Consider the following 27,110-nt stretch of genomic DNA (forward strand, 5'->3'; position numbering starts at 1 on the left):
AGATTAAATGCTTCACAGAAAAAAATCCTGGGTTTGGGGAAAGTAAAAATAGTAACAAGAAGTAGTGTAAAGTCTTTAATCCTGAAACCTTATATACAGGCAAAACTACTGGCCCAGTGTAGGTAAAAGGAAAATATATGTAATGTTGAAAAAAATTATCTTCACTAGTTCCAGGAGGCGGTAACTGATTGTTTTAGGTGCCTGTCTTGTGAGATCATTAGAATTTTATTATCTGGGTGGTTGTTTGTTTTGTTCTTTTTTAACCAAGCAGACGTCTTTTTTTTTATTGTCTGTTACCGTGCAAAAGCTGTCCAAACCAAGATGCGGTAAGTTGCTGCAACAAGGTATACGCAAACTGGTACACATGGGCCTTTGCACAAACTCTGTAGTGTCATTCCAATCCTGTGGTAATCATTCACCTAGAAAAACAAGTCTGAAAGCAAATATATCTGGCTTTAACAAACGGTTCTCTTGTCTTACAGAGAGAGGATACAAGCCATGGAGAAACAGATTGCCAGTTTAACTGGTCTTGTTCAGTCTGCGCTTTTTAAAGGGCCAAATACAAGTAATAGCAAAGATGCTTCTAGGTAAAAAAAGAATTCATTAAATCTGTTTCTCTGTAATGATTTTAGTAATCAATCAACAAAAATAATATTTGAATGTAATAGTAAAGAAACCCTGAATGCTCAATCATTTTTAAATATCTTGATCATCCCCATGAGAATGCTAGGCAGAGAGGAGGAATATGCCAAATGATAGATGGAGATTAACTGCATTACTCTTCTTTGTGTTCAAAAGAATTAATGTAGCTACATCTCTATGCTTTCTACTGCTTATACTCCATTCCTTGCTTAACTTGTATTAAAAGCTGCTATAAAAAAAAAACAAAACCAAAAAACAAACAACTGAGAAGCTACTGGTGATTTAAATTAAAAACATATATGCTAGACAAGGCTATTTAATTTGCTGATTATAAACTTCACTACACTTTTATTGTTAGTAAGTTAAAATTATTATTTTTTCTTTTTATTACTTAGTGAGAAGATGATTTTGAAAATTGTGTCCAGCAAGAGCAGCATTGACACTGCAGGTAAGATAGTTCACTTTTCGTTTACAATTCATTCAGGTATATGAATAGTTCTAACGTTACTACCATCCCAGCTTATGGAAATTACAAATTTACTTAAATTCCCATAGCTGTACTGTCAGAACTGAAGTTTAAGTTCAGGATATGGGAGTTGATCACATCTTTGTTAAGAGAGGAATATCTGACAGGTCGAGGTGGTCTTTGGAATGAATTTCACACCTGCACTGAACAGTTTAAATGAGATAAAGAGTCTCTGCATATGGTGGATTTTCCAGTGATTCAGCCCGTCTATACTATATCTCTGCCATTAACCCCAGACACATCCAGATTGCTGTAGAAGGCTAAATATTTCACTCCTTTTCTGAACTTTTCTCTAAGGTTCTTCTGTCAGTGGGATGCTATGAATGTAATGACACCAAGAAATTTAGCAGTCAGCAAGGTAGCACTTGCCCTAATTAAGCCGTATTGATCTGTTACTAATTATTAAGGCTGTTCTGAGCAAACATCAGTTATGAAGCCAATAAGATCTGGTCTTATTTTAGCTTCCCACTTGGAGAGCTGTTAAGTGTTTAGGAGATGGAGTTAAGCCTGTTGTGAAAGAAGATCTCCATGTGATTGGAGCTCTTTGTGTATGCACTGCGGCTGGAGATGTCTGCAGGGTGTGCATGTATTTATATGCCTCCTCTTCACCCTTTGTCATGCACTGAATGCAAATAAAGGCAGTTCCCTCCTTCCTTGTAATGCTGTTCCGACAAGGAGGCCTGCGCTCTGGCAGGTTGTAAACCACACACATTTATTAGCAAATCTATTATGCTCTTAACTAGCCTTTCTGTTGGAGCTGTTAGTTCACGTTCAGGATTCCTGTTTGTCTGGAATTGCAGTATGTCCTCCTAACCGACAGAAATCAAACCAGACCTGGAAACTATCAAGCATACGCAAGGTTTGCAAGAGCGAGCTAACGTCCTGGTACTGGAGCTTTGCTCCCAAGCCACTCTCTGGTCCCCTTCCAACTCTTCCCTTCCTGCTGGCCCCTGGATGGGGAGAGCGATACTTCACGCTGTGAAGAAATAAGTTGTAATTTATCAGTTTCAGACAAGTTACTGAAAAGTCCATCATTTTTCAAAACAGCTGCAAAATGCTCTTAGACTTTTCCTTATTTCAATGTCATTATGTACTGAGAATTTATGGTATTTCCCACTTGCACAGGCCTCGTCTCATACAAAGCACCTATAAAACCATCAAAATCTGCACACACGTTGCCTTGTTTTCCTCTTTGTATTGTATTGCTGTTCGGCCTTTCCGCTTTCCCTGTGTTTGTACTAAGTCAGGTAAGTACATTGCAGGGGGCACTGAGTTGGAGATCCTGATCTAAGTGGGCCCTGCTCTGAATGGCAGTTTGGACCAGATGACCTTCAGAAGTCCCTTTTTAGTTAGAAACCAACCTTAACTGGTCAGTGATTTGTGTGTGCACTTGTGAATGTGCTCTCAATAAAATGAGAAATTAAACAATATTCATTGGGAAAACAGCCCTACACAAGGTGAAGGTGGGGATTCATTGGTGTAGAAGTCATGCCCAGCCCACCAGAACCGCATGGTTTTCACCTGACCAGAAGCTCTTTCCTGCAACTGTGGTTCCTAAAGACTCCTCACTACCTTGTCGTATGACTGAATGTGTGTCCCCGAAATGGCAAAATTACATATAACAGCTCCATGTCCAAGCATGGTGGGGTGGGGAGTAATTTACTGTCAAAAGACCAGATCAGCATCTGTCACGTACTGACAGAGACATGGACTTTGTCACACAGCAATGCCTGTATCCAGCATGTGAGTAAGGATACCAGCATTCAGGTTGTGCAACAGATGCACTTCTGGTCACCTGGGAGTCAGGGACAGGACAGTGGGACCAGCCATGCAGCCAGCCATATGCAAGGATTCCTATCAGTGCTATAAAGTATAGTTGTAACTCCAGCATCTGCATTCCTAAATCCTGTCCTTCCAGCGTGACTCAGCCACAAAATTAAACTGTAGCAGGTAAGGGAAACAAGGTGTGATGCTGACCCCAATATACTATAGTATTGTAACTCACATCAGCTGTTATTGAAGGCTGCTGTACAAAAGAATAGTCTTATATAACAGAATATTTTGCTTTTGAAATTGCACATGACAGGGTCTAATAAGTCAATGCAGTCCCTGCTTACTTGAAAATTAGGCAATCTGACAGAATATGCTGCAGAATGTTTCTCCTTTTTATAATTAAGCTTGGGTTTAAACATGCCAGCAGCATCTAGAAACACTTTTGCTGACCTCTGTTTTGTTCTTCAATTCACCCCAATCCTTATTAAGTATAGCCATTTAGACAGTCAGCTCTCTTAGTATACAATCCCACTTGACAACTGTGCACTGAGATACCAGTTTTAGCAATTTCAAAGTCTATTTGAAAGAAAAAGTGATATAAAATGTTGATTGAGCAGTCCTTTCTAGAGCACTGGTAAGCAGAAATGTGAATTGCTTCCCATCCTGAACAATAAAACATCTGTGCAGGATAAAATTGGCTCATCAATGTTGAACCAACATTGTATTTTATAGTAGGTGCTCCAATGATAGGAGACTTTCATGCAAAAAATAGAGAACTAGCTCACTTGGGAAGGGAAAGAAACCAAATTTTCTAAATCCTAGATAACGCTATATAGCTAGATTGTAAATACTCTGTTTGGCATTTCATACAAACCAAATTGTTGTATTTAACCTGTCTTTGCTTTGCCAGTCTGCAGCAGATTCTTTAGCCTCAAATATTAGAGAGCCTAAGTAAAAATGCTTTTTCACTGGGGAAAATGAGCCTGTTACAATCATGCTTGTCTGCGTTTCTTATGTGTTATTGCTTTAGGCTCAGTTTTTTCATAGGGGCTGGGTTCAAAGAGCAGTAACCTTCCACAGACAGTCTATTTCTCTTCTGCTAATGTTAGGAGAAATCCCATGACTGAATCCTTTTAACCTTTTTCAGTTCATCAAAAGTGAATGACATCAAGGGACTCTTCACTTAGGAACAGCATGTGACTCTAAAAACAAACAGTACTAAGAAGAGTCTCCTTGAGATTACTAACAAGTATGCTGAGAAATTCTCATTTACTCTCTTTTCTGTCATATTTTTGTTCATCAAGTGATGAGGCTAATAGGTTAAATCCTGCATTCGTTGATTAAATCGAGATTAGTTGTATCACAGATTACAAAAATAAAAGCAATAGTTCTTTGCTAGTTGCTGCCTTATTGGAAGAGGAAGGACATTTCAGTAAAGGGAAAAGGGATCAAGGAGTACATCTTTCTGCACTAGCACCACCAGTACAAACCAAGACAGAGAGATGGCAAGAGGGAGAAGTATTACACATCTAGGGCTCAGATTTGATTCCTCACTCTTTGAGACCTGTCTTGTCACCTGTGCATATCTGCGTGCCTTTTTCACATGTGTGACTCTTGCTGTGATGATCTGTGAATTAAAAACATGGTCTGTATCTGCTTGGATATCTCAGATTCAAAGACAGATCACACCAGTCTTTGAATTCTGTCAGCATTCACAGGTAAAATATGATTCTGAATTAATTCCAGATCAATAAGGTGAAATTGCACACTTATACATAGAGAATATTTTATTCTTTTAAGGGTACTTTAGAGCCTGGCCAGAACAGCTTGTTAATGATGGAATTGCATCCTTAACATTGCATTTGCCTATTTGTTTAGTGGATTCTAAATGGATGGAAAGAGAACTAAGTAACTGTCATGTGTCTCCTGAAATGATGCTTGAGAATATTATGGCTCTTTAATAAGGACATGAGTAATTTGTGAAGAAACATTACTGGGTGTCATCTGATGGCCTTTTCTTCTAGCCTGCTTCAAAACAAAATTTTAGCACTTTAGAAAGAAAAATAAAATCTGGAAAACAGGAGGAGAGTCGTGACTTTACAACCACTCTGGTGCCTCTGGTGAGACCCCACCTGGAGTACTGTGTCCAGCTCTGGAGCCCTCAGCACAAGAGGGACATGGACCTGTTGGAGCAGGTCCAGAGGAGGCCACAAAAATGATCCAAGGGCTGGAGCACCTCTCCTGTGAGGACAGGCTGAGAGAGTTGGGGTTGTTCAGCCTGGAGAAGAGAAGGCTGCAGGGAGACCTTATTGCGGCCTTCTAGTACTTAAATGGGAACTATAGGAGGGATGGGGGCAACCTCTTCAGCAAGACCTGTTGTGGCAGGACAAGGGGAAATGGTTTTAAACTAAAGGAGGGTAAATTTAGACTGGATATAAGGAAAAAAGTTTTTACAATGAGGGTGGTGACACAGTGGCACAGGTTGCCCGGGGAGGTGGTAGATGCCCCACCCCTGGAAATGTTCCAGGTCAGGTAGGACAGGCCTCTGAGCAACCTGATCTAGTTGAAGATGTCCCTGCTCACCTCTAAAGGTCCCTTCCAACCTAAACCATTCTATGATTCTGTGATTCTGTAGCAAAGGTCAAGTGTCAGGGAGTCACAGTTGTGTTCCTTACCTTCCTGAGTTTGGGCAAATAGCAAACCTTTCCCCTTTCTGCACATCAGTTCTCTCTGTACTTGAAAATTGACAGCTTAGTGTATTAGCCTTCATAAAAATCAGTTAACGTTTGTTTTGTCCATTGTCTTAGGGACCCCTTATCTAGCAAGGGTTTATTTACAAACCTGAGAGCCAATGCTGTTGCTTTCCCTTCAATCCACCTGGCCGCACACCTAATCGCAAAGCTACAGCCAGGGAGTATTTCCAAAAGTGAGCTGTATTCCCTAGATGAAGCAGCCCCTCATTCAGCTGCTCTTTTATTCCTTTTTGATGGAAGTATGTATCTCTGAGAAATCAGCTGCTGATCCTTACTGAGCTCCCATGCTCACTCAGTGTTTGTGGTTGTATTCCGCATCCTCAGGAGTCCCACGTTGTGCTTCACAGGTCTGAGCACGCTCTTCATCAGGGCCACTGTGGCAGCTGAGAGTACCTAATGGTGAGAGTAGGTGGCCGAGGCAGCAGAGGAGGAGGAGCGCTGCTTTGTAGGGAGTTGGAGACATTTATTGTTTACAGAAGCAGATCACAGTCCATCTACACTAAAAGGAAAGCAGGCACCCCTTCCTGCGAAAATATGTGATTTGACTGGGGTCCAGCTTGGGGGGAGAGACTGGTGGAGACTGATTCATGCCTTGGCTGCATCAGCACAGGGTCGGGGCCTGAGGTTTTGGAGCTTTTGCTTGAGGCAAAGAATAGCAGAAAGGTAGATGTGCTTTCAAAAATAGTCCAGATATGTGGCTAGGGATCAGAACTCTTGGAGGCTGATCCACATTTTTCAGACTCTCTGGTGGTTTCTGTCTGTATGGTTTATGAACTAAATACCCTTTTCTTAAAAAAATTGCAAAAAATAGTGCTTGTGGGAGGGAAATAGCTGCTTGACTGTAGGAAAAACTGCAGTGTAAATGTAGACAGATAAGTATTAGCATACATTAGACTGAAGCATGGAGTGCGTACAGAACGGCAGTGAACAAGGACTGTTTATTTCTTGAGTGTTGCTTTCTCTTAAGCAGCTCTCTGAAAGTCAAGAGAGCATTGAATCATACTGGAGTATAGCAAAAATGCGCAGCAGCTTGCTCAGCAGTGAAATGAAAAGTGCCGTTGTTGAAGCACTGAGCAGATCTAGCTGGAGCGCATTTAGGTAAGGTATAGCATTACAACGGCCAGCACCAGGATAGAACAGCTTTTTGTTTGAGCATGTCTCTGGAAGCCTGTGGCGTGGCACACTGTATGTAGCATGGGTGCAGCCAGAGGGGCCCGTGCTTTCTGTGCATTTATGGACAGGAATCGCAAATGTAGGTAAAGCGAGAAACATGATTTTCAGAAACCTTTCAGCCTGGTTTTAAATAAAAATAGTCTGGCGTAATTTCCACCCTTTAAAAATGCTTCCCCCAGATGAATTTTGCAAAGGCTATGTTTGAGGTATCCACACCTGTCGGCAAATGAATAACAATGTGTTGTTATGATGAGCTGTACACTTGGGCACATTTGGAGACTTTACTGGTTGAGAAGATCTCTAGGGATGAGAGGGTGGGGATAAAACTTACCGCTCTTGGGTTCACGCTTCTTCCAGCCAGAAGAATGTGTCATGCCCTTTGGTGCACTGGAAATTTGCCTTCAACAGACAAAGAAAAGCTCACAGTGCTAGTTTCTGTTTAATTTCATTGAATTTGATAGATTGTGTGATTGTGGGAGCAAATGATAACCAAAATCCCTGTGCAGATCCATTGATGAGTTATTTTCTGTTTCCTCAGATTTTTTGTTTTATTCATAGAAAAGGAAGAAAATGAAGTGGAGAATGACATAATCATAACATAGAATCATAGAATAATTTTGATTGGAAAAGACCATTAAGATCATCAAATCCAACTGTTAACACTGCCAAGTCTGTCATTAAACCATGTCCCTAAGCACCACGTCTACATGTCTTTTAAATACCTCCTGGGATGGTGACTCAACCATGTCCCTGGGCAGCCTGTTCCAATGCTGGATAACACTTTTGGTGAAAATTTTTCTCCCAATATCCAATCTAAACCTCCCCTGATGCAACTTGAGGTTGTTTCCTCTCATCCTGTCACTCGTTACTTGGGAAAAGAGACCAACACCCACCTTGCTACAACCTCCTGTCAGGCAGTTGTAGAGAGCGATAAGGGCTCCTCACAGCCTCCCTTTCTCCAGGCTAAATGACTCCAGTTCCCTCAGCTGCTCCTCATGATGCTTGTTCTCCAGACCCTTCACCAGCTTCATTACTCTTCTTTGGACATGCTTCAGCACCTCAATGTCCTTCCTGTAGTGAGGGGGTGATAATGCAATAGTAATAATGCATCCAGCTCTGGAGCCCTCAGCACAAGAGGGACATGGACCTGTTGGAGCAGGTCCAGAGGAGGCCACAAAAATGATCCAAGGGCTGGAGCACCTCTCCTGTGAGGACAGGCTGAGAGAGTTGGGGTTGTTCAGCCTGGAAAGAGAAGGCTGCGGGGAGACCTTATTGCGGCCTTCCAGTACTTAAATGGGAACTGCCTGATCTAGTTGAAGATGTCCCTGCTCACTGCGGGGGGTTGGACTGGATGACCTCTAAAGGTCCCTTCCAACCTAAAACACTCTATGGTTCTATGATTCAGGGAGTGGCAGGCATCTGAGCTGTCTGAGCCTGAGGGACAAGGTGGATCTGGTATTGTGATTAGAAGAGTACACAGGGCTACATAGTGCTGTACTTATTAGAAAAGTTGAAGAATATTAGTATGTAGGTGCAAATTTCTAGGAGAAGCTGTAACATGACTATTAGCTGATGAAGTGGAATTTGCTTGTACCCTGTAAATAAAGCTTCTTCCCAGGAACTTCAGACTGAAAAGAAGAGGCTTGACATTGATGCCGTGTAAAGGGACAGCATTATTTAATGAAGAAAGCCTTGTGAGGACACTGACGGTTATTCTCAGAGTGTGGCTTAGCTCACTTCCTTGTGTTATGCTGTATTCCCTTGTAAACACAGTCCTGAATAGATGACAGACTAAGGGGGAGTGGGTAGATGCAACATGGCTGGAGAGCAGTTCTCTGCTGCACCATTGTTTCATTTGTCTTCTCACGGTTTTGTACAGTAGCTGTTGGAGACACCTGATAGAAATAATGCAATCGTACTTTAAGCAGCAAAGGAAGTTTCTCTATAGAAACCTTTTCCCCATGCTTGGCAGTTTGACTGAATCTCTCTCCAGTGATAATTAATCAACAAATATGCAGTTCAGGAGTCCTGTGAATTTGCATCAACTCAGACTGTGATGGCTCCTGGGAGGACAATCCTGAAGCTGATTTCAGCACCATTTTGATTTTCTGCTGTTTTGTGTAATCTGCAGTTATGGCTTATTATCCCGTCTCCACTACAGGTGGTAGGAAGCAGTCGTGTGGAAATGCAGTGCTCTGATATGGCTGAGGTTCCAGCACAGATACACTCTGATATTGTATTGTCTTTCCTCAAAATATATTGGACTAGCATTGGCAGTTGTAATTTTCTTTTCTTGTCCATCTGTATGAAATACTTGTGGATTCTGTTGGAAGAGGAAGGGTCATGTTTGCACCTTCTCTGCAGGTCAGCTCAGTCTGTGCCACTGCTTATTGCAGGTGCTGCTAACATATCTGGGGGGAAGAACGCATTGGCAGCTGTGGAGTCAGCTGTCATCCATCACCCTGCTGGAGCCCCATCAATGCAAGTCAGCCTGCATGGTATGAAACGCAACGTGTCCGATCTACGGCTGCAGCTGCATCAGATGAAGCAGCTACAGGTATGCTTATCTGGGTAATGCCAGGAAAGTGGGTTGTCAGCAAATGCCTTCCTTCCTCCCTCTTACATTTTGTACGCTAGTGATTCTCAGTAGCAGAGTTCTAGCAAAAGAGACACCCAAGTGTTATAGACAGAAAAGCGTATTCTGCTTTAGCATACGCTACTTTCATAGTCCTAGAGGTATGAGAATTGGCTCAGTTTAACTACTGCTGCTCACATATTGAGAAAAAAACTTCATTTCTAGTTCTGTTTGATGACTCTAGACATTAAAGCAGTATTTATATTACAATAATATCAAGTCTTTGATTACAGTTTGGACCCTGCTATGCTATGTGCTATATAAATACGTTGGAAGAGCCATGTTCCTGCTCCATACTGTTTACAGTTGGGACAGTTTTTAAGTTCCTGAATAAACCACTTTGATGTCAGGAAACCCAAATGGAGCTGAGGATCAGTAGATATGCATTAAGCCAGAGTTTGAGTCCTGTATTTACAAAATCCAGAAGAATAGCCAACCTGAGCAGCAAGGGAAAAAGGTATTTCAGAAGTTTCTGCAAAGGTTTGTTGTGCCTTACTTACTTACACATTTTACCAGTACCTTCCTAACACACATCAACACCTCAAAACCTGCAAGAAACAATAAGAACAATGAAGAGTTAACCAAAATATTCTGTTGACACGTACCATCATGCTGCAAATGTAAATATATGCTGTTCATCTCAGACACTGTGAAAATCAGCTTATGCATCTGTACATGTCTTCAGCCCTTCACTTAATTGGAAACTGAAGAGCACTGTGTATTGTCTCAGAAGATATAAAACCTTCTTGTAAGGCAAAGTGGACGGCAGGGGAAACTTCAATACTCTGCCAGTCTTCCTTGCCTGGAAAGTGACATCACCTGTTTGGTATTGTAGGGCTTCAGCTACTGCTATTACAACCAGGGTGGTTTTGAATATGGGAGTGGTACTATGTCAATCTCCTTTGATTTGATGATTAATTTTAGAACAGAGTAATGATAATACAGCTCAGAATTCAGAGCACATTTTGCCTTCACTTCCTTCAGTGAAGGAAACTGAATTATGAACGAGACATAGGGCAAGGGAGCAGAAGGGTGAGGTAAACATCAGGGTAAAAAAATGTGGCCAAGACTGAAGATGTTGTGGCAAGGTCCTGTGCTCAGATTGCTGGTAATGAAGAGATGGCAGAAGGTATTTGGAGCAAACTGTTGTGTCAGCCAGGTGACCTCTGCCTGTGATACAGCAGCACCCATGTATTTATATTTTCAGTTTAGGATGAGTATATTCCTATAGCAAATGTATCTTTCAAAAGCTGTTCCCAGCCATGCTGCGTATGTGCTGACCATCATGGTCCCCACCTAATTTCAAGGCTCTGGCTTGGAATCTCTGCCCTGGCACATTATGTATAAGTGCATATTCTTCCACTTTTGTGCCACAAACCACTGCAGTCCCTCTGTCCTTCTGTAACCCTGTGTACCAAATGCAGCTCTTGGCAAACACCTGCAGTCTGGCCACCAGCTGTGCTTAGCATGTGGCCTCATAAAGTGGGATGGAGGTTGCAGTGCTGTGCTGAAGGCAGTGAGCACATTGCTCTCTCAGGGCCTGCTCACCAAGGAGGTGGCATTTCTCCAGCTGCACCTTGTCTCCACGGCCCCGCCTGGGGCAGTAACCTTGCTTTTGATCAGATATAGCATTATGGCACACAGGAGTGAAGAAGCTTGTACCATCTGCACAAATCAATGCTGCCAAGGAAGTCTTGAGAAGGAAAAAAAGGACATATCCCGAGTGTGCTCATTAACTCTGGCTGGCTTCCCTGATTTCAGAAATGATAGCAAATATGGTGCATTGTGCAGGTAGGAAGTGGGCAAATTTGTGACAGTCGGAAGGAAGAATCTGTAGCTCAAGGGAAACTTTGGTATATTACATAGAAATTACATTGATGAGAGTGAGGTTTGTTGTGGCTTTCCTGAATGGGTGGAATTATTTTGAAGAAGAGCTTACAGTTTATAGGGCAGCAAGTGAAACAGTTAGTGTTTTAAACTGAAGAGTGCTGAGATATCACACTTGCAGTGAAAAAAATTTGTGCTATGGTTTTTTAGAAAATAAGTAAAAGGGAAAAGTATTTTTCTGTTTTTCCAGGTTGTTTGCATAATGTGTTTGACAGTACTTCATATTTTTCACTTTCACTGTTTCTCCTGGGTTGGCAGTCAGTTTGTTCCTGTTTGTGTGATTTTTTTTTCATACAGTGACAGACTAAAAGAAACACTTCCAAAGAACTGAAAAAGATGATTGCACAGGCACAAAATTTGGCAGGATAACTAAGAAACAGGAACAGGACATAAAACTCTATTTATTACTCTCTGTGGTTCAATTTTCAATTGATGATATCATTGTAAGTTCTTGCTCATTTGCTTCATAGAATCAGAGAAATGCATGCTAGAATGGACCCGTTCATTCATGTAGCCTTTGCCTGTGCTGGCAAAATCCTCTTTTTAAAACATACCCAGCAACAATTGATCCAGATGTATGGATTCACACACCAGTTAAATGTATATGTTACCAGATGCAACCAAAAAGTTAAGACTGTTTCAGTCTGTGGTTGGATTTTAACCAGAGATTCTTGAAATAAAGACATTTGCATCATGGCTGTTGCTAGAGGTTAGATACATTTCTTGCTACTCCACTAGCATCTTCCTTCAGCGCTCTGGTTTTCAGAGATCCTCAAGAAGGAGTAGTTTCATCGTGCTGTGGAGTTTTCCTCATTGCCAGAGATCGGCTATAACCCAGCTTGTGTCCTGGATGCATTTGTTGTTAATAAGACTGGAGCCCATGAGGAGTTCAGTGGGGTTCATTCTGCACTCCCAGATAATGAGAACTCTTAGTGGCAGGTTTGAACCAAGCCTTAGAGTATGTGGTCGTTGTATGTATCATTAGCTCATACATACGTTGGATTTTTTTTTTTGTCTATTCCTTCCTTTCTTTAATTGAACAATTTTTAAGGGAAAGGAGTTAGATATGATTGAGGTTCAGCATGAGGGATGTGTATGCATACATGCTTTTCCTTCACTCAATGTATTATTTGCAGGGAAATGAGTGCTGCAGGAAGGATAGAAAATGTAATAATAATACTGTCATAAATGGTATATGATAATCAGTCTCACAAGTGTAACTTTGAATTAGAAATTCAAATATGTTTTGAGCTGCATTATAGAATTGGTGAGACTTCCTTTAATCTGTGTATGGTAACAAACTTCAGGAATTAGATTCTACAGAGATCCTGAGCTGGAGGCAGTCAGTCCCTGGTTGTGGCTGAGCACTGTAGTGTGTGGGGAGGTGGGTGGCCCAGAAGCCTCTCCCAGCAGGGTCTGGGAGGCTCCATGCTTGCCTCCTAAAGAGAAGCAAGGCTGTGAGCACCTACTTGATTTTCCAGTTAACTGTATCATAGATAATAATTGGTTCAAAGTGAACTAAACTGGTAATCGGATTGTTCTTGAAGTGGGTGCCAGAGATGCTGCTGGGGTACTTGTGAGAGAGCCGTGATAGATAATGGCTTGAGCAGTAGCCAAAGAGGGACAAGGTAGGTGTCAGGAGAGACTGGTGAGGCTGGGAGTGAGATCCAAGGGTAATGAATGTAGGAGAGGACGCTAGAATTCCAAAAAACTGTGTTAAATTTCTTTCTGATGGATTGCTGCTTGCAGTTACAAGTCAAGCTAACTCTAATTAGCAACAAATTGCCATTTGGTGGTGATGGGAAAACCTGCGTTGCTTTTATTTACCTTTGAGCACTCGACTTTGGAACTTGAACAGTGTTTTAACAGCCTATTTTCAAGTGTGAATGTCTAAGATAGTTTATTTGGCTTGTTTTACAAGCAAGCTTGAAGTACAAAAAGTTCTACTCTGTGGAACCAGAATAACTCTGGTAGATCCATAAAACTACTACTTCAGGTGGTGCAGTAACTGGCAGAGGTGGTCTGAGGAACAAATGGGGTGTGTACACTCAGCCAGGCAGTCTCAGATCTGATACCTGCTGGCAGAATAAAGATAAGAATCAAGTTCAGTTCCAGAATGTGGAGGTAAATGTGCTGTAGTGGCCAGCGGCTACCTCCTCTTCCTCACCCACAGCTCTTCCCCTCTGCTCCCACTCACCCCACCCTGCCTCATGTTGTCCTTTGGCTGGTGACTCTGCCCTGCTTAAGTCCACAATTACTCCTCTCCCCAATTCCTTCTCTTCTCTCTCTGCACCCATTTGTGCCTCGCCCTTCTCATCTTCTGTCCCTGTTCCCTAAGCATGAACAAACCCAGGTTTTGCAGAACTAGCCAAGTGTTGCATGAATTTTCATAGAAATGGCAAAGCCATCTTGTTGATACCAAGATGAGTCATTTCCCAGACTTCAGAAGCTCACTCCAAACACTGAGATTTGGGAGTCCTCAAGATACAAGCTTTTTGAAATATTGTTGAGTTTGGTTTTTTTTCCCTAACCTTGTTATCAGAAATGGATGAAGTTTTATGACTGAAGCTTTCTAATACTATTCAATCACTGCATAAACGTAAATGACAAGCACCTTAGCTGTAGGTGTCACTACAATAAATATAGATCCCCTATTTACCCCCATATTAGGAAAAAAATTGTGCCTGCCATTGCACAACCTCACACACACACACACTTACTCAATTTTGGTATTTCTGGGAGTCACTGTTACCAGCTGAGGAACTTAGGGGACTTAAATTCTGGACACCTGACACTTAAGTCAGATTCCATTATTGACCTTCTCGCTGACCTCAGATCAGTTGTTTCACATTTCCCAAGTCACTGCCCTGTGTCAAATTTCCCCACTTTTTAAAAAGCTGTGAATAAACTGTATGACTGAAGAGTTACATGCTCATTCACTCATTTATTCATTCATTATTGTTTTTCTTCTTGAAAATGTGGAACGATGTAAGAGATATGTGTCTCAGATAGCTGTGCTGGCCTCATTACAAGAGGTTTTGATTTATCAAACCCAAACGTTAATCCCATAGTGAGGAAAAATACACATATGCACTGTCTCCAAAAGAATCCAGTCTAGTATAAAGCAGCTGACAATGTTTATAAATCTGCGCTGTTTCAAGTGTTTTCCAGCTTCATTTTTTTTCCCTAACTGCTAACACTTATCTTCAGCTGAGTTTTGAGCTAACAACTCCCCCGCCACACTTTCAGTGAAGTGTTACCCTCCCTGTCATCACAGCTGTGTCGCTGGAGAAGGCAGGCAGGCACAAGGACTGAAGAGCCAGGAGGGGAGAGCTGAGTTTGTTCCTCTAATTCCTGTACTGACTGCAAAGAATGACCTGGGCAGAGGCTTTTTTTCCTCCTGTGAATTCTCTTGAATCAACTTAAAAAGAAATCTTGTTGTATTCTACTCTCTTGTAGGTAACCCATTTTTGTGATCCTTCCTATTAGACAGTGTTTTTATTTTGTATGTTAAATGTGGTTTGGCTATTAAGCCTGGATGTTTAGAAGACAGCTGACGGTTCAGTTCCTAGTTTTAGAACTGGAACTTTGTCTTCCAATTGACACAGGTGTTTTTTAAAGTCTTACAGTATGAGAAGGCTGCTGGGCTTACAGGGTTGTGTTCATGTTGCCTATATCCTAAAGCTGTGACTAGATGGAGCCCTGCTTATCACTTTGAAACTTGTGATTTGCATATGAGACTTAAACAGGTTTTGTTTGTGTGAGTGTGGGGCATAGCTGTTCTAGGGCTAGCCACAGAAGAGTACAGTCTAGTTTGTTTTCTTAGCTGTGTTTTGCTCTGCAAACCTAATATCAGTAAGAAAAAGAATGCTTTAGAAACTTAACATAAAGCTAAGACAAGAAAGGAAGCGTGACTTTTACAATTCTCAGAAAATTATCATATTTTAAAGGGGGTTTTATGTATTGCAGATGAGCTGTGTGTCTGTACCAAATGACACCGGATGGCACAATCCTTCCTCTGTCACTTGAGAGACTGAAAAATTCCATTCTGAGAACAGCAGTGCGTTCCAGCCTTGTCATTAATGTGTGGGATTATCCACCAGGCATGTATGGGCAGTGCGATGCATAAACGTATGAGATACATGCAAAGTGGAAGTCAAGCTTCCAGCATTCTTGTAAGGCATGATTAATTCTTGATTCATGATGGACTGAGCAGAATAAAGGGGCCACAATCCTTGCAGAAGTTATGCACTGAAGGTGGTGTACTGATCCCAACGTTTTTCATTCATCAGCTCACAAGTTAGATATAGATATTAGAAGTTAATCAGATTTAGGCTTTTCTTAACCCCAACACTTCCTTATGGAATGATGTTTATAGGTAAAGTTAAAGAGGGAAAGAAGGTTAAAACTCTCTCTCGCTGTAAGGGTATGTTTATCCCAACCTATTTCTGAGCTCTGCAATGTATTCTGTTGCCAGGGATGTCAGTCAAGCAGGAAAAATTGAAGTTGATTTCTTTTGTACAACAGCTGCAGAACCAGGAGATGCTGAGGGCAATGGTGAAGAAAGCAGAGCTGGAAATCAATGGCAAAATGATTGAAACAGTGAAGAGGCTTGAAGATCCTGTGCAGCGACAGCGCAACCTGGTGGAACAAGAAAGACAGAAATACCTCAACGAGGAAGAAAAGATTGTAAAGAAGTTATGGTGGGTTGAGAATCTCTTAGAATTTGTGGCTTTTGCCTGAATTTTTCCTCCATAAAGCAGTATCTTTAGTGAAAACTTCGGTTTACTAAAACTTTAAACCTAAAACTAGTAAAACTTTAGTGAAGCTGCACCTGTGAATATTGTTTTAGATGTTTTTCCTTGCATTCATATTGGCTATAAAACTGTGTCTGTGTTGTACAAATCACTGGTTCCCACTGGGTAAGTCCCACCAGTACAAAGAGTTTCAGCCTCTTCAGAAGTCCCCTGTAAAGGGACAGGTGACTCTAAGGACCATGACCACCTCCATCTTCTGAAGCCTCTCCCTACCCTAGGTCTCCCCTTCAGCTTTATGTATTATGCTTTAGGGAAGGAGGAAGGAATTCCCTCAAGAACAGATGGATGCAAAGGAAGGTACTGAGTTTGGCTTTAAGTATGAAAATCAGATTCCAATAGTATTTGCTTTGGCTATTGCATGGGAGAGGTAGGGGAAACTCATGAATAGAGTATTGAAGTTTAATTGCAGTCAGCAATGCCAGTGTCTGTCTAAAATTTACTCACTGGGATTTCCATACACTTAACTGCAGATAAAAATACTTTACTTTTTTTTTTTTGTTGCTGTGTAAAGGCTCTTTTTAAGACTCTTTTTTTCCCCAAAACTTTGGCCTAACAAGGCTGGTAGGATCTAGTTGTTTTCGTTCATGTTCAGAGTCAGCAGGAGGCAAGATGAAGCTGAAATCAATAAACAATTTAACTAGTTCTAACACTCCCATTTGTAAGATGCTATATAAATAATTATTTCTCATTACTGCATTTAGTTCACACCTGAAGAACTGCTCCATAATGGAGTGGAACTTTATAGTCAGCTTGTCACTGGAAATGATGATTGAAGAGCCATAGGAGTATGGTTATTGACAGCTAAGGAGAGTAAATCTTTCCTGTTGATCAATGTGTTGTTAGATGAGTAAGATTTGTAATAAAAATGGTGCATCTGTAAAGACAAAGTAGAATGTTACTAAGGGAGTATATGTCTTCTGTGAAGAAAAGTTTAATATGTAGTAGTCCATGCTGGTGTGTATAATCTTCTCAGCTGGGTTGTAGTTTAAATAACATTGTGTTGTAGCCTTAAGTAATTACCCTCCTGTTCATCGCTTTATTCCTGTGTACCTCATTGCCTAGTTTTTGGATTGGTTGTTCATCGCATTGCCTCATAAAATGGATACTGAGTGAGGTCAAGTGCAAATGGCATTAGTTGGTACAGCTGTTCATTTAGGATATGACTTTCATTACAATATGGTTCTGTTTTATCAGAGTTTGGAATCTTTTCCTGCTTACAGAGTTTCTGCTGCTTCTCTGCTTCTTCATTTGTTAATGTTACAGGAAAGTATCTTGGATCATGCATGGGCTGTAATTGTTAATTCAACCCTTTTAGAGACATGCTAGAAACAGACATTAGATCACAAACAATTATTTTTCATCAATTGAGTCCAATGAGATTTCTTTATGATGTATTTGCACATTGGCAGGATCATAGCCCAAAAGAAAAAGCACATCTGATGGCAGTGCTTTAAGTTCAACAGCTGATGGCTGTTAATAATGAAGAGCATACATCACAAAATTACACATCAAATGTCACTGGCAGTATTCAGAAAAAGGTTAGCACTCTATATAGGCACCCTCAATTAAGCTGATCCCAGCGCAGATGTATAAACAAATGCAAAGCAACAGAACAAAACAATTACCATTTCTTAGGCTTTCAACTGTTGCTCTCTTGACCTTTCTTAAATCATAGGACTAAATCAGTAGACTGGCTTCACGCAAGACAAGGGAGCTTAAGGATTTCTACAGTACTTACAAAAGTGTATTTATGACTGTGAAGTGGTAAATCTCAGCTTAAAAAGCTCTCCTTTCTGCCATTCTAAAGATTATCACTGGGAAATAATAAAAAAAAATATTGGCAGTTTCATGTTGTAAACAGCAGAAATGTCAGTGTACATTTCAGAGCAAGGTTTCTGTTGAGCAGCTATTCATGATGGTGCCTATAGAAGTGTGCCCGTGTGTGTCACAGCTGTAGCAGGATTACAGTTCAGAGATATCTAATGAAATCTAAGTAACGCTGTTAAACATAGTGTTTGTTCACACTTGTAACAGTGAAATACGTACTCAGAATTAACTGGGTAGGTTTTCTTCTATCTCGTCTTTTGATTCAACATTAGAGATGGCATATAGGACATTTCTGTGGTTGTAGATATTAGCCTTAAAGTTTAGCAGACCAAGGACAAATTACGATGATATGTCAGATTGAGTAATGAAGTATTTGTGCTGTGAGGCACATGTTACAGGTATGACTACTATATGTTGTAGATTGTTGTAAGCATTTTAATAGAGGGGTGCTTACAAGCACAGTATTTAAATTGTAGCCACATCCTAGCTGTATAATTGTATATGATCCATAGTAAGTTACAATTTATATTTTTGTTAGGAAAAGTATGTGACTTGTAAGTATAACCATGCTCAGTACAAAGAAAACTCCACTTAGCGGTCTTGAAGAGCCACTGGTAGCAGATAACTTGGGAAAGGATATAAGAACATGGTAAACTGCTCAGAGCATGACTCCTTGCTTTTAATGACTTGTAGCTCAGGGATTTTCCAAGGCAGAGATGGTATCTTCATACGTAAAAGCTATGCATGGGTTGTTTACCTTTCACAGACTTATGCATTTTTTAAAAATCTATGTAAACTTGGTTGTTGTGTACAGCATCTAAGCACAATGAATTCTATAGCGTTATTCTTTTTTGGGTAGAAAGAACCTCTTTATGCTTGTTTTTTAATCTTTCATCTGTCAATCAATTCCCAAACTCTTAGATTATGTACAGCAGAATATTCACCCTCTCCATGCTAGTCATGATGTTAGAGACACTCACCCACTCCATTTTCTGATCGTGCCTTTTCCAGCCTGAAAAGTCCTGGTCTGCTTAGTTACTCCTCTTGTACAAGCCATTCTATACATTTCGTTATCCTGTTGCCTATCTGTGTGCCCTTTCTAAATCTAGTGTACATCTGTGAGGCAGGAATGGGGAGAGAAGAGAGCCCTGCAATGGCTATATCTAATGTAGGCATGCCATGACTTCATGCAGTGGCGTGGTCCCGGTCCCCCTGTCCTCGTGTTCCACATGAGCTTTCCATTACAAATCCAATGTCTCACATGCAAGGGATGATCGTCAGTTCAAAGTTAATCATTGTGTATAAAAACTTAGATTTTGGGGAGATGATTGGGCTTCAGTGGGGTTAGTTTTGTTTTTATTTTTCCTCTTCTCATGAACATTACTTTACATTCATTAGAAGTTAATTTAATCTTTGGTTTTTACCAGGTCACTTAGTATCAGATGGTCCACCTACAGCCCTCTGCAGTCACCTTTTATTTTCATTCCCTTGAATAATTTAATATCCTTTCAAGATTTTTTTACTCTACTATTCATCCTCTTTTCTAAATAATTTATAGTATGTTGAAACGCACCAGCCCTAGTACTGATCCCCATGGAACCCACCAGCAAACTACATTCATTGAGTAAGCTGTTCATTGATCCCTTCCTTTTACTTCCAGTACTTTATCCATGAGAGAATTTCCTCTTTTGTCCCATGGCAACTTCGCTTTCTTGAAAGGTTTTGCTGAAATACCTTGCTGAAAGCCTTTTGGGCTATAGATTTTCCACATGCTTTTGTTGTTTCCTTGTGTATTTGTGAGACTTACCTTCTCTACACAAATCAAATTCCACCCAAACACAGCATAATTATCTATTGGTCCATTAATTTTTTACTGTTTATTCTTTATTTTGTTATCTGTCAATCACACCACTCTGGGTGTCAGTATCACCAGAGTACAGTTCTCTGGATGGCTCCATCCCCTTTTTAAAAATTCATTTGTATCATCTATGACATTTTCTACTACTTTGGTGCCAAAGCAATTTTAAACAAGAAGTTAGATGCTTAGCATTAATAATTCGACTGTTTCACCCTCGAGTTGCTATTGAACTCCAGGACAAATACCATCTGACCTGGGTGATTTGTTAGTATTAATTTTGTCAGTCCATTTTGTAACCTGTTCTAGTGATAATGCAATCTGAGACAGATCGTCTGATGCTTTTTTGCCTAAAGAAAGATCTCAGCAAAAGAGTTTGCCTCAGCTCCCCTGTGTAAAACATACATGCAGAAAAATAATTTATCTTGTATTAGCCTTCTGAAACTGCATTAAGGTGTGTGTTTTATTAATTGGGTTTGCTCAGTCCAATCTATAAAGCCAAGTTGTTTCCCCAGTTACAGAAAAGAAATGCTGGAGACTGCTGGATCCATTTCAAACTTTGGCTCCTGAGGGCTGAAGTTTCTTTTCCCTTGCAGTTACCAAGATGAGGCAGTGTAATATGGTGGTCCCCTGAGTAATTTCAGGATCAGTTGTCTTGTTTGATAGTATCAGTGCATGGAATCAAAGGGGTTTATGATGACCCTTCCATTTCTGCTCAAAGAACAAAGGGGAAAGAAAGCCGTTGTCTGCTACCTGGAAGTCTTTCCATTACCCCTACATTTCCAACACTCACGAACCTACCAAAACATCATAACGTTGTTCTGTGCTTGTTCCTTTCTTTTCTTCCCACCCATGAACCAATTTAAGCTTCTGCGCTTATTTTTCTGTTGCTGTTGCCTGGCGGATGGCAGCATCTGCGAAGCTGCTTTTCTGGTGCTGACCTACAAAGGGGAGTAGAGTGTGCCCTGTGATTCCCAAAGCAGCGCTGCCTGGCCCGAGTGCCAGTATCAGCCCTTGAGACTAGGGAGGGTACCTGACTGTAGGGCACCGCTGTGGAGGGAGGGAGCCTTTGCGTTGCAGTAAGTGACAGAAAGACGAATTCTTTTCCCAGCTCCTGCCTAGACTGTATCTGTGCCCCTTTTTGCAAAGGCAGACGGACTCAGAGACGACAGATCTGCATTATCGGGGCCTCTTGCGCTGGAAAAATACCCCGAGAAACGTTCCCTTACTGCCACCGTGTGGTCCCTTGAATTGTTTCCTACAAGTGTGCTTGTGCCAGTGGAAATCGTGACTCCCCCAGGCTTTCTCAAGGCAGAATTTTTGGGAGAAGCTGTCTTAAAATGGGAACAGGATCATTTACCTCCCTGTTTTTGATCTGTTCAGAAGCAACTTAAGATTTTTATTTCAAAATTGTTTTATAGTTTCTAAAGGTTAGTCTTTGGATCGAAATGAACGCTTTGCTGTGTGCATTTAGTGTTCAGATGCTGATACTGTTTCTGTTTCTCTGTATATCAGAACTGCTATTGTATTGCCATTTATTGTTCTGTGTGACTGTGCTTCCACTTTCATGTGAATGGTCTCCAAGGGATTTTCTCCTTTTTATCCTGTTACTGGCCACCTACTCCTCTCTTTGCCTCCTCGTGTCACCTATCCACAGAGATGGATCTAGGAAGTGACCTGGCTGAAAATAAGTAATTTTCTGCTGGATTTGTGTGGCAGTGCTGGCACAAGGGAAATGTGTGGAAATGCAAGGCCTGCGATTGGTGTGGAAGGCAGTCTTCCCCTGCCCTTCTTCAGGCAATCAGCCCGTACCTTGGTTCTCTTACAGCAATTGCAAAACTGCTACCTGTGTGGATGCAAGAAATAAGGCCCAAAATTAGGCTAAAACGAGTAGCCAATTTGTCAGTACAGAGTTTGCTTTACATTGTTTTCTACCATGCAATTAAACTGCTTCTCAGGATATTTCTGTTAGTAAATTGGGTATCTTAACAGAGGTGGATTTATTTTAGAATAAATATTCAAGGCATGATCCTTCTGAGGTATTCACATCGGAGTTTGTATAGTTGCACGTAATGCATTTCAGGTTATTTTGAGAAATATTTAAGCTTCTGTGTGGAAACTCCAGTAAAGCAATATGGTCTCAACCTTAAATGGAAAAAAGTGGCTCCCCACAGAACAAAAATAAAATTTATGTGTCTGAAGGATTGTGAAAATTTATGTGAAGTATGGAAACATTGGAAAAGAATATTGGGAAAGGTAATGAGGAAGCACCAGATGGAGCCAGAGGAAGCACAGGACAGCACTGGTTAAAAAAATATCTGAAGTGATTCATTCTTGAATCCAAATGCTGAGCAAAAGCTGCACACACTGCACACTTGCTGTTTCAGTCTGGCTGGTCGTGGAAACAGGACCCTGTATCCTGTCTAGCAGGACCTGGCAGATAAACAAGGTTGTACCAAGGGGCCATTAGTGCCAGTTTTGGGGTGGTTGCTTCACTGTTGGGCATTCCTTTGCATGTCATCAGCAATGAGAAAATGCAAGGTGCAAACCGGTACTGGTTGCAGTGGTACAGTGTGTCTGTACCCTTCTAGGATTTGCATCCCCAGAAGTCTGGCTGTTAGACGTGTTTCACCACCCTACCTGCTCTTTATAGCACAGCTGCCCTGAGGTCAATGTGCTCTGCACATTGGCAGCCCGTCAGAGAAATCAATGACCTGGACTAGTTATGAGCCTTTTCCTATGCTCTGAGCATGTGTGTCCAGCATCATCACCTCCCCTCATGGTACCCTGCTATTTTTTTCAGCCTGTGGTGCCAGATTTTATGTCTACTTTTTTTGTTTTGCCAGTGAGCTGGAGACATTTGTTGAAGACCTGAAGAGGGACTCCACTGCTTCCAGCAAGACAGTTACACTGAAAGATGTTGAAGATGGAGCATTTCTTTTGCGTCAAGTGGGAGAAGCTGTTGCCACCCTGAAAGGTATGTACCATTCCTTTTTACTTATGGTCCTTCTCTTTTAATCACAGTGGCTGAGAACAGTTTTGCCTTTGATCTGAGAGGGTTAAATTTCACTTCCAAAAAGATTTAAAGTTGGGATTAAGGAGCTTGTTGCGTGGCCCCTGGAAAGGGGCAGACACTCAACTATTTAACATTCACCCCATAATCCATTTCTTCCAGGTCTTTTATAAATTCCTCTTGAGCTTCACAGTTGTTGTCTTCGCAGGAGAGTTCCCGACATTGCAGAATAAAATGCGTGCGATCCTCCGGATTGAGGTAGAAGCCGTGAGGTTCCTAAAAGAAGAACCACACAAGCTAGACAGCTTGCTGAAACGTGTGCGCAGCATGACTGATATCCTTACCATGCTCAGGAGGTGATTTTTCCCCTCCCCCCCCCCCCCCCCCCCCCCCCCCCCAAAAAAAAAGTAGAGAATTACCTCAAGCAGGGGTGGAACAGCTTTCGGGTTTGGGTTCTTCCCCTCTCCCCAGGCAATTTTGAGAAATGCAACATGCTGGGAGTATCTTAGTATTTTATGGATTCTTCCTAGGCCCCTCTCAAGGGAAATCAAATTAACCTTCCTGTGCTTTCTGCGGTGGTTCTGTTCTGACCAACAGCGCCAGTCATTGAGATCTTATGATTGAAACTAGCTTGCTCTGAACTCACCACTTCTGGACTTGGGAAGTACCTGGATGAGAAAGCTTACAGAGTTGCATCAGTCCCATATCTGAGCTAATTAACAGTAGGCATTTACAGCAATCTAAGCTAACAGAAGTATTCTCTGGCACTGAAACATGCATCCCCAGAAATGTAACATTAAGAAATAAAATAGGAAAATATTCTAAGTGGATAAAGATATCCTAATCCCAAATTCCTATTCCTAAAAAGGAATATTTTTCCATATGCTTGTGAATTTATCCAAATTCTTTGTTCTGTTCTTTGCAAGGAAGATGCATTAGACAAAGCTGAAATATTAGGTAAAATTTGTGTCCTCTAAGTGCCATGGTTTAGCTGTGTTTGTCAGAATGTATGAGCAGCAAATGACTGCTGATTTATATGAGTCAATAGGTATTGGATTTAATTCATACTCAAAATCAGTGAATCAGGCCAAACTGTCGGTGGTGGTAGTCTCAATTTTACTTCAATTACAAGAAAATGTAAGTCATACGCCTATTGTTGCTACCATTATTCTAAGGAATGTAGGGTTTTCATTGTTTCCATATACCCTGGAACATATGTAAAATGGATTTGCCAGTACTGGCAGATGAAAAAAATGGTTGATGTAACAGGTCTTCTAAGAGCCATCACTTATTTTTCCCATGTAGATAAACATCTATATCCTTTCCTATTCATTTCATTTTCTTAAAAATTACTACAGTTATTTCCTGTCTTACTCTGTTTGGGAAAAAAAACAGTAAGATATATATGCCAAAGTTTTACCAAAAGTATTTGTTTGCAGTGAAATTACGTATTAAGCCTCATAAACTCTGATTCAGTAACGGAAAAACTGATGACATTTGATGGCTAGCTACGCTCCAAAGCTCAGCCAGTTCACAGCAAGCTGCCAGAAATAGTTGACTCTTTACATCCTCAGCTCATTCTACCCCAAACTCTTGACAGACAAGACCTTTGTGAAGTATCATTTGAAGGCTTTATTTTGGCAATTTGCCAAACTGCCTCCTCCCATTCTATGTAACTACCATTTTTTGTTCTAATAGTTGAGGAACATCTTGTTTAGCTAGATACAGCGTATAAAATTTAAGTCAACTGATTTCCATTCTCACTCTAAAATCAACCCCCTGTAACTCCTGGTTTGGTCAAAAAGCGTCAGTACACCCATGAAGGTTTGTAAACATTTTAAAAGGCAAAACTATCCTAATTAGAGTGCCATCTTCAAAGCTCTGAGTCCCTGACTCTGAGAGGAAGCTATAAAATCACACAATTGAGAGCATCAGGAAGAAAAAACACCATTTTGTGTTTTTGATGTAGGTGGTTTTCCCTTCCAAAAGTTTATTTTTAAGTATTGCTCATGACTCGCCTGTGTGGTAACCATGTGCCATGCTGTTGTGTTCAATTTGGCTGGGCAGACATGTTACAGAAGGACTGCTGAGGGGTGTGGATCCATCCCAAGCTGTGCAATACTCTGCTACGGAAAAGTCCACTGCAGATGACACTCTGAAAAACCAGGAGGAGCTCAAGCACACCCAGGGACATGCACAGCAAAACCTCACAGCAATCACATCAGAGTCCCAGGTGTCATCAGTCAAGTCAGAAGTCGTGCCCTTCTCAACAATGATGGTCCATCATGTGCAGAGCTCGCCTGTCGTCATCCATCAATCTCAGCACTCATCAGCCCTGGTCAACCATGGCCAGGGTTCACCCACGGCAGCCAGCCACAGCGAAGGTGTGCCAGCGGGCAACCATCTCTCTGCCACCCCACCAGCGCCCCTGCAAGAGCCCACAACAGGATCCCAGCCCACACAAGCCACACCAGCACCACAGGCTTCTGTCAATGGCACCACCATGCAAAGTCTTTTCATTGAGGAAATTCACAGTGCAAGTACCAGAAACCGAGCTGTATCAATTGAGGTAAGGTGTATTCTACTTAACCAGTTGTGCTCTCTTTGGGTCTGAGCTCCCAGTCTCACTCTTAAGACTGCAGGTGGGATTTTTCAAATGCACTCTGGGGATTTATGTGCATAATCCCTAACTACACCATGCAATTCTGAAGATACCCTTTGATTTTAAATACAACTGGATAATAACACGTAACCAAAATGAGTAACTGTGTCTTTTAAATAGTCTTTATTAAAAATATCTAAAAAATCTTTTTTAAAATACCTTGGTTTTGAACAATAACATATGATTCTCTGGCAACACTTGCATCAGCAGATTTCATTCACTCTTTAAATCTCCACAGCCCTCATTATGGAGAGGTAAAAGTGAACGAGTATGAAGTTCCAGTAGTTTCACACAGAGGTATTGAGAAAACCCACAAGTGAACTCTCATCACCAGTGTGACGTAGTAAGGCAGTGACCCAGATTTAAATTTTGCCTTTGTTCCTTCAGCAAACAGTGGCCACTGTCGGTCTGTCACGTCTTTGTGCCATATCTATCACAGTGGATGTCAGAACCAGTGTATAATTAGTGTTAATGTATTTCCTCTAGTTGCTGACTAGAACTAAAAGAATCTATCCATATTGACCTATAATGTTTACACATGGTTTTTTTTGAAGTGATCATAACCTAAATCAGAGAAATAAATAAGTGCTTTACTGTTTTTGTCTAGAAAGCTGAAAAGAAATGGGAAGAAAAAAGACAAAACCTTGATCACTATAATGGAAAAGAATTTGAAAAGCTCTTGGAAGAGGCCCAGGCTAATATAATGAAGTCAATTCCTAACCTGGAAATGCCTCCCCAGCCAGCAGCCCTGCCTAAAGGGGATGCAGTGGAAAAGCTAGAAGTCTCAGGTAAGGTTTGCTAGAGTAAATGATGGTAAAGGATTGCATAGCTGGAAAAGAGAGGTTATTTTTCATACTTTCTAGGGTGGTTTCAGTTTACAGATTTCTGTGTTCTTGATCACACCTGTGAAGTATGTCCCTGAGGAATAATGCAGGTCATGTGGACAGGATGCAGTGATTTTGCACATGCCAGTGTGGGTAACCAGCTGAAGATTAATTTCCTCATATTGCAACTGAAAAGAGTGAGTTTGTCCTCTGGAGATAAAGCCTCCGCATGAGCAGGAGGGTAAGAGTACACCTTGCTTTTGACAGAGATGAGAGTATCTGTATACTGTACTATATCTATATCTAGAACACTGTGTGTTCAGTTTTACACTTAAAACTTAAGCAAAGAAAGAACCACAAAAAGAGTTTGAGCACAAATGATGTTACAGTCAGAAACCTAAAAAGCTCTTTTTGTAGACATGCTTGTTATCAAAAGAAGATCAAGACATGCCTGAGGTTTCTGAGGGTAAGGAGGCCTTCTAACTTTGCAGAACATGTTCCAACACGTTCCAGCAACTGGAAGCTGAAGCTAGAAAAAGCCACATTAAAAATCAGCTGTCAAATTTTAACATTTAGAAAACTAATCACTGAAGTTTAATTATCACAGAATCACAGTTTATAAATTTTAATTATGAACGTATGGGATTCTCTGCCACTTCAAATCTTTAAGCAATACTGTTTCTTTCTGAAAGGCTGCTCAGGCACAAGTTCTGTGTATGATGC

At 41.1% G+C, this 27,110-nt stretch overlaps 1 protein-coding gene across 14 annotated transcripts in view; it reads left to right on the plus strand.

Annotated features, from left to right (window-relative positions):
• Positions 1–27,110, plus strand: part of KIAA1217 (KIAA1217 ortholog) — a 370,897-nt gene that overhangs the window by 325,695 nt on the left and 18,092 nt on the right. For 12 of the 14 annotated variants that reach the window (XR_010371767.1, XR_010371766.1, XM_064444796.1 and 9 more), the window contains 8 exons: positions 483–587; positions 1,038–1,090; positions 9,264–9,424; positions 15,917–16,092; positions 22,735–22,865; positions 23,110–23,257; positions 24,969–25,470; positions 26,171–26,351. Coding sequence is in view for 12 of the 14 variants with exons in the window: in XM_064444796.1 (XP_064300866.1) it covers positions 483–587; positions 1,038–1,090; positions 9,264–9,424; positions 15,917–16,092; positions 22,735–22,865; positions 23,110–23,257; positions 24,969–25,470; positions 26,171–26,351 (1,457 nt within the window). In the remaining 2 variants the exon portion in view is untranslated. The remainder of the gene's footprint in view (positions 1–482; positions 588–1,037; positions 1,091–9,263; positions 9,425–15,916; positions 16,093–22,734; positions 22,866–23,109; positions 23,258–24,968; positions 25,471–26,170; positions 26,352–27,110) is intronic. The other 2 variants (XM_064444797.1, XM_064444806.1) reach the window with 1 other exon arrangement.

Source organism: Phalacrocorax carbo, chromosome 2 (assembly GCF_963921805.1).
Source record: "Phalacrocorax carbo chromosome 2, bPhaCar2.1, whole genome shotgun sequence".
In the NCBI taxonomy this organism is placed as follows: Eukaryota; Metazoa; Chordata; class Aves; order Suliformes; family Phalacrocoracidae; genus Phalacrocorax; species Phalacrocorax carbo.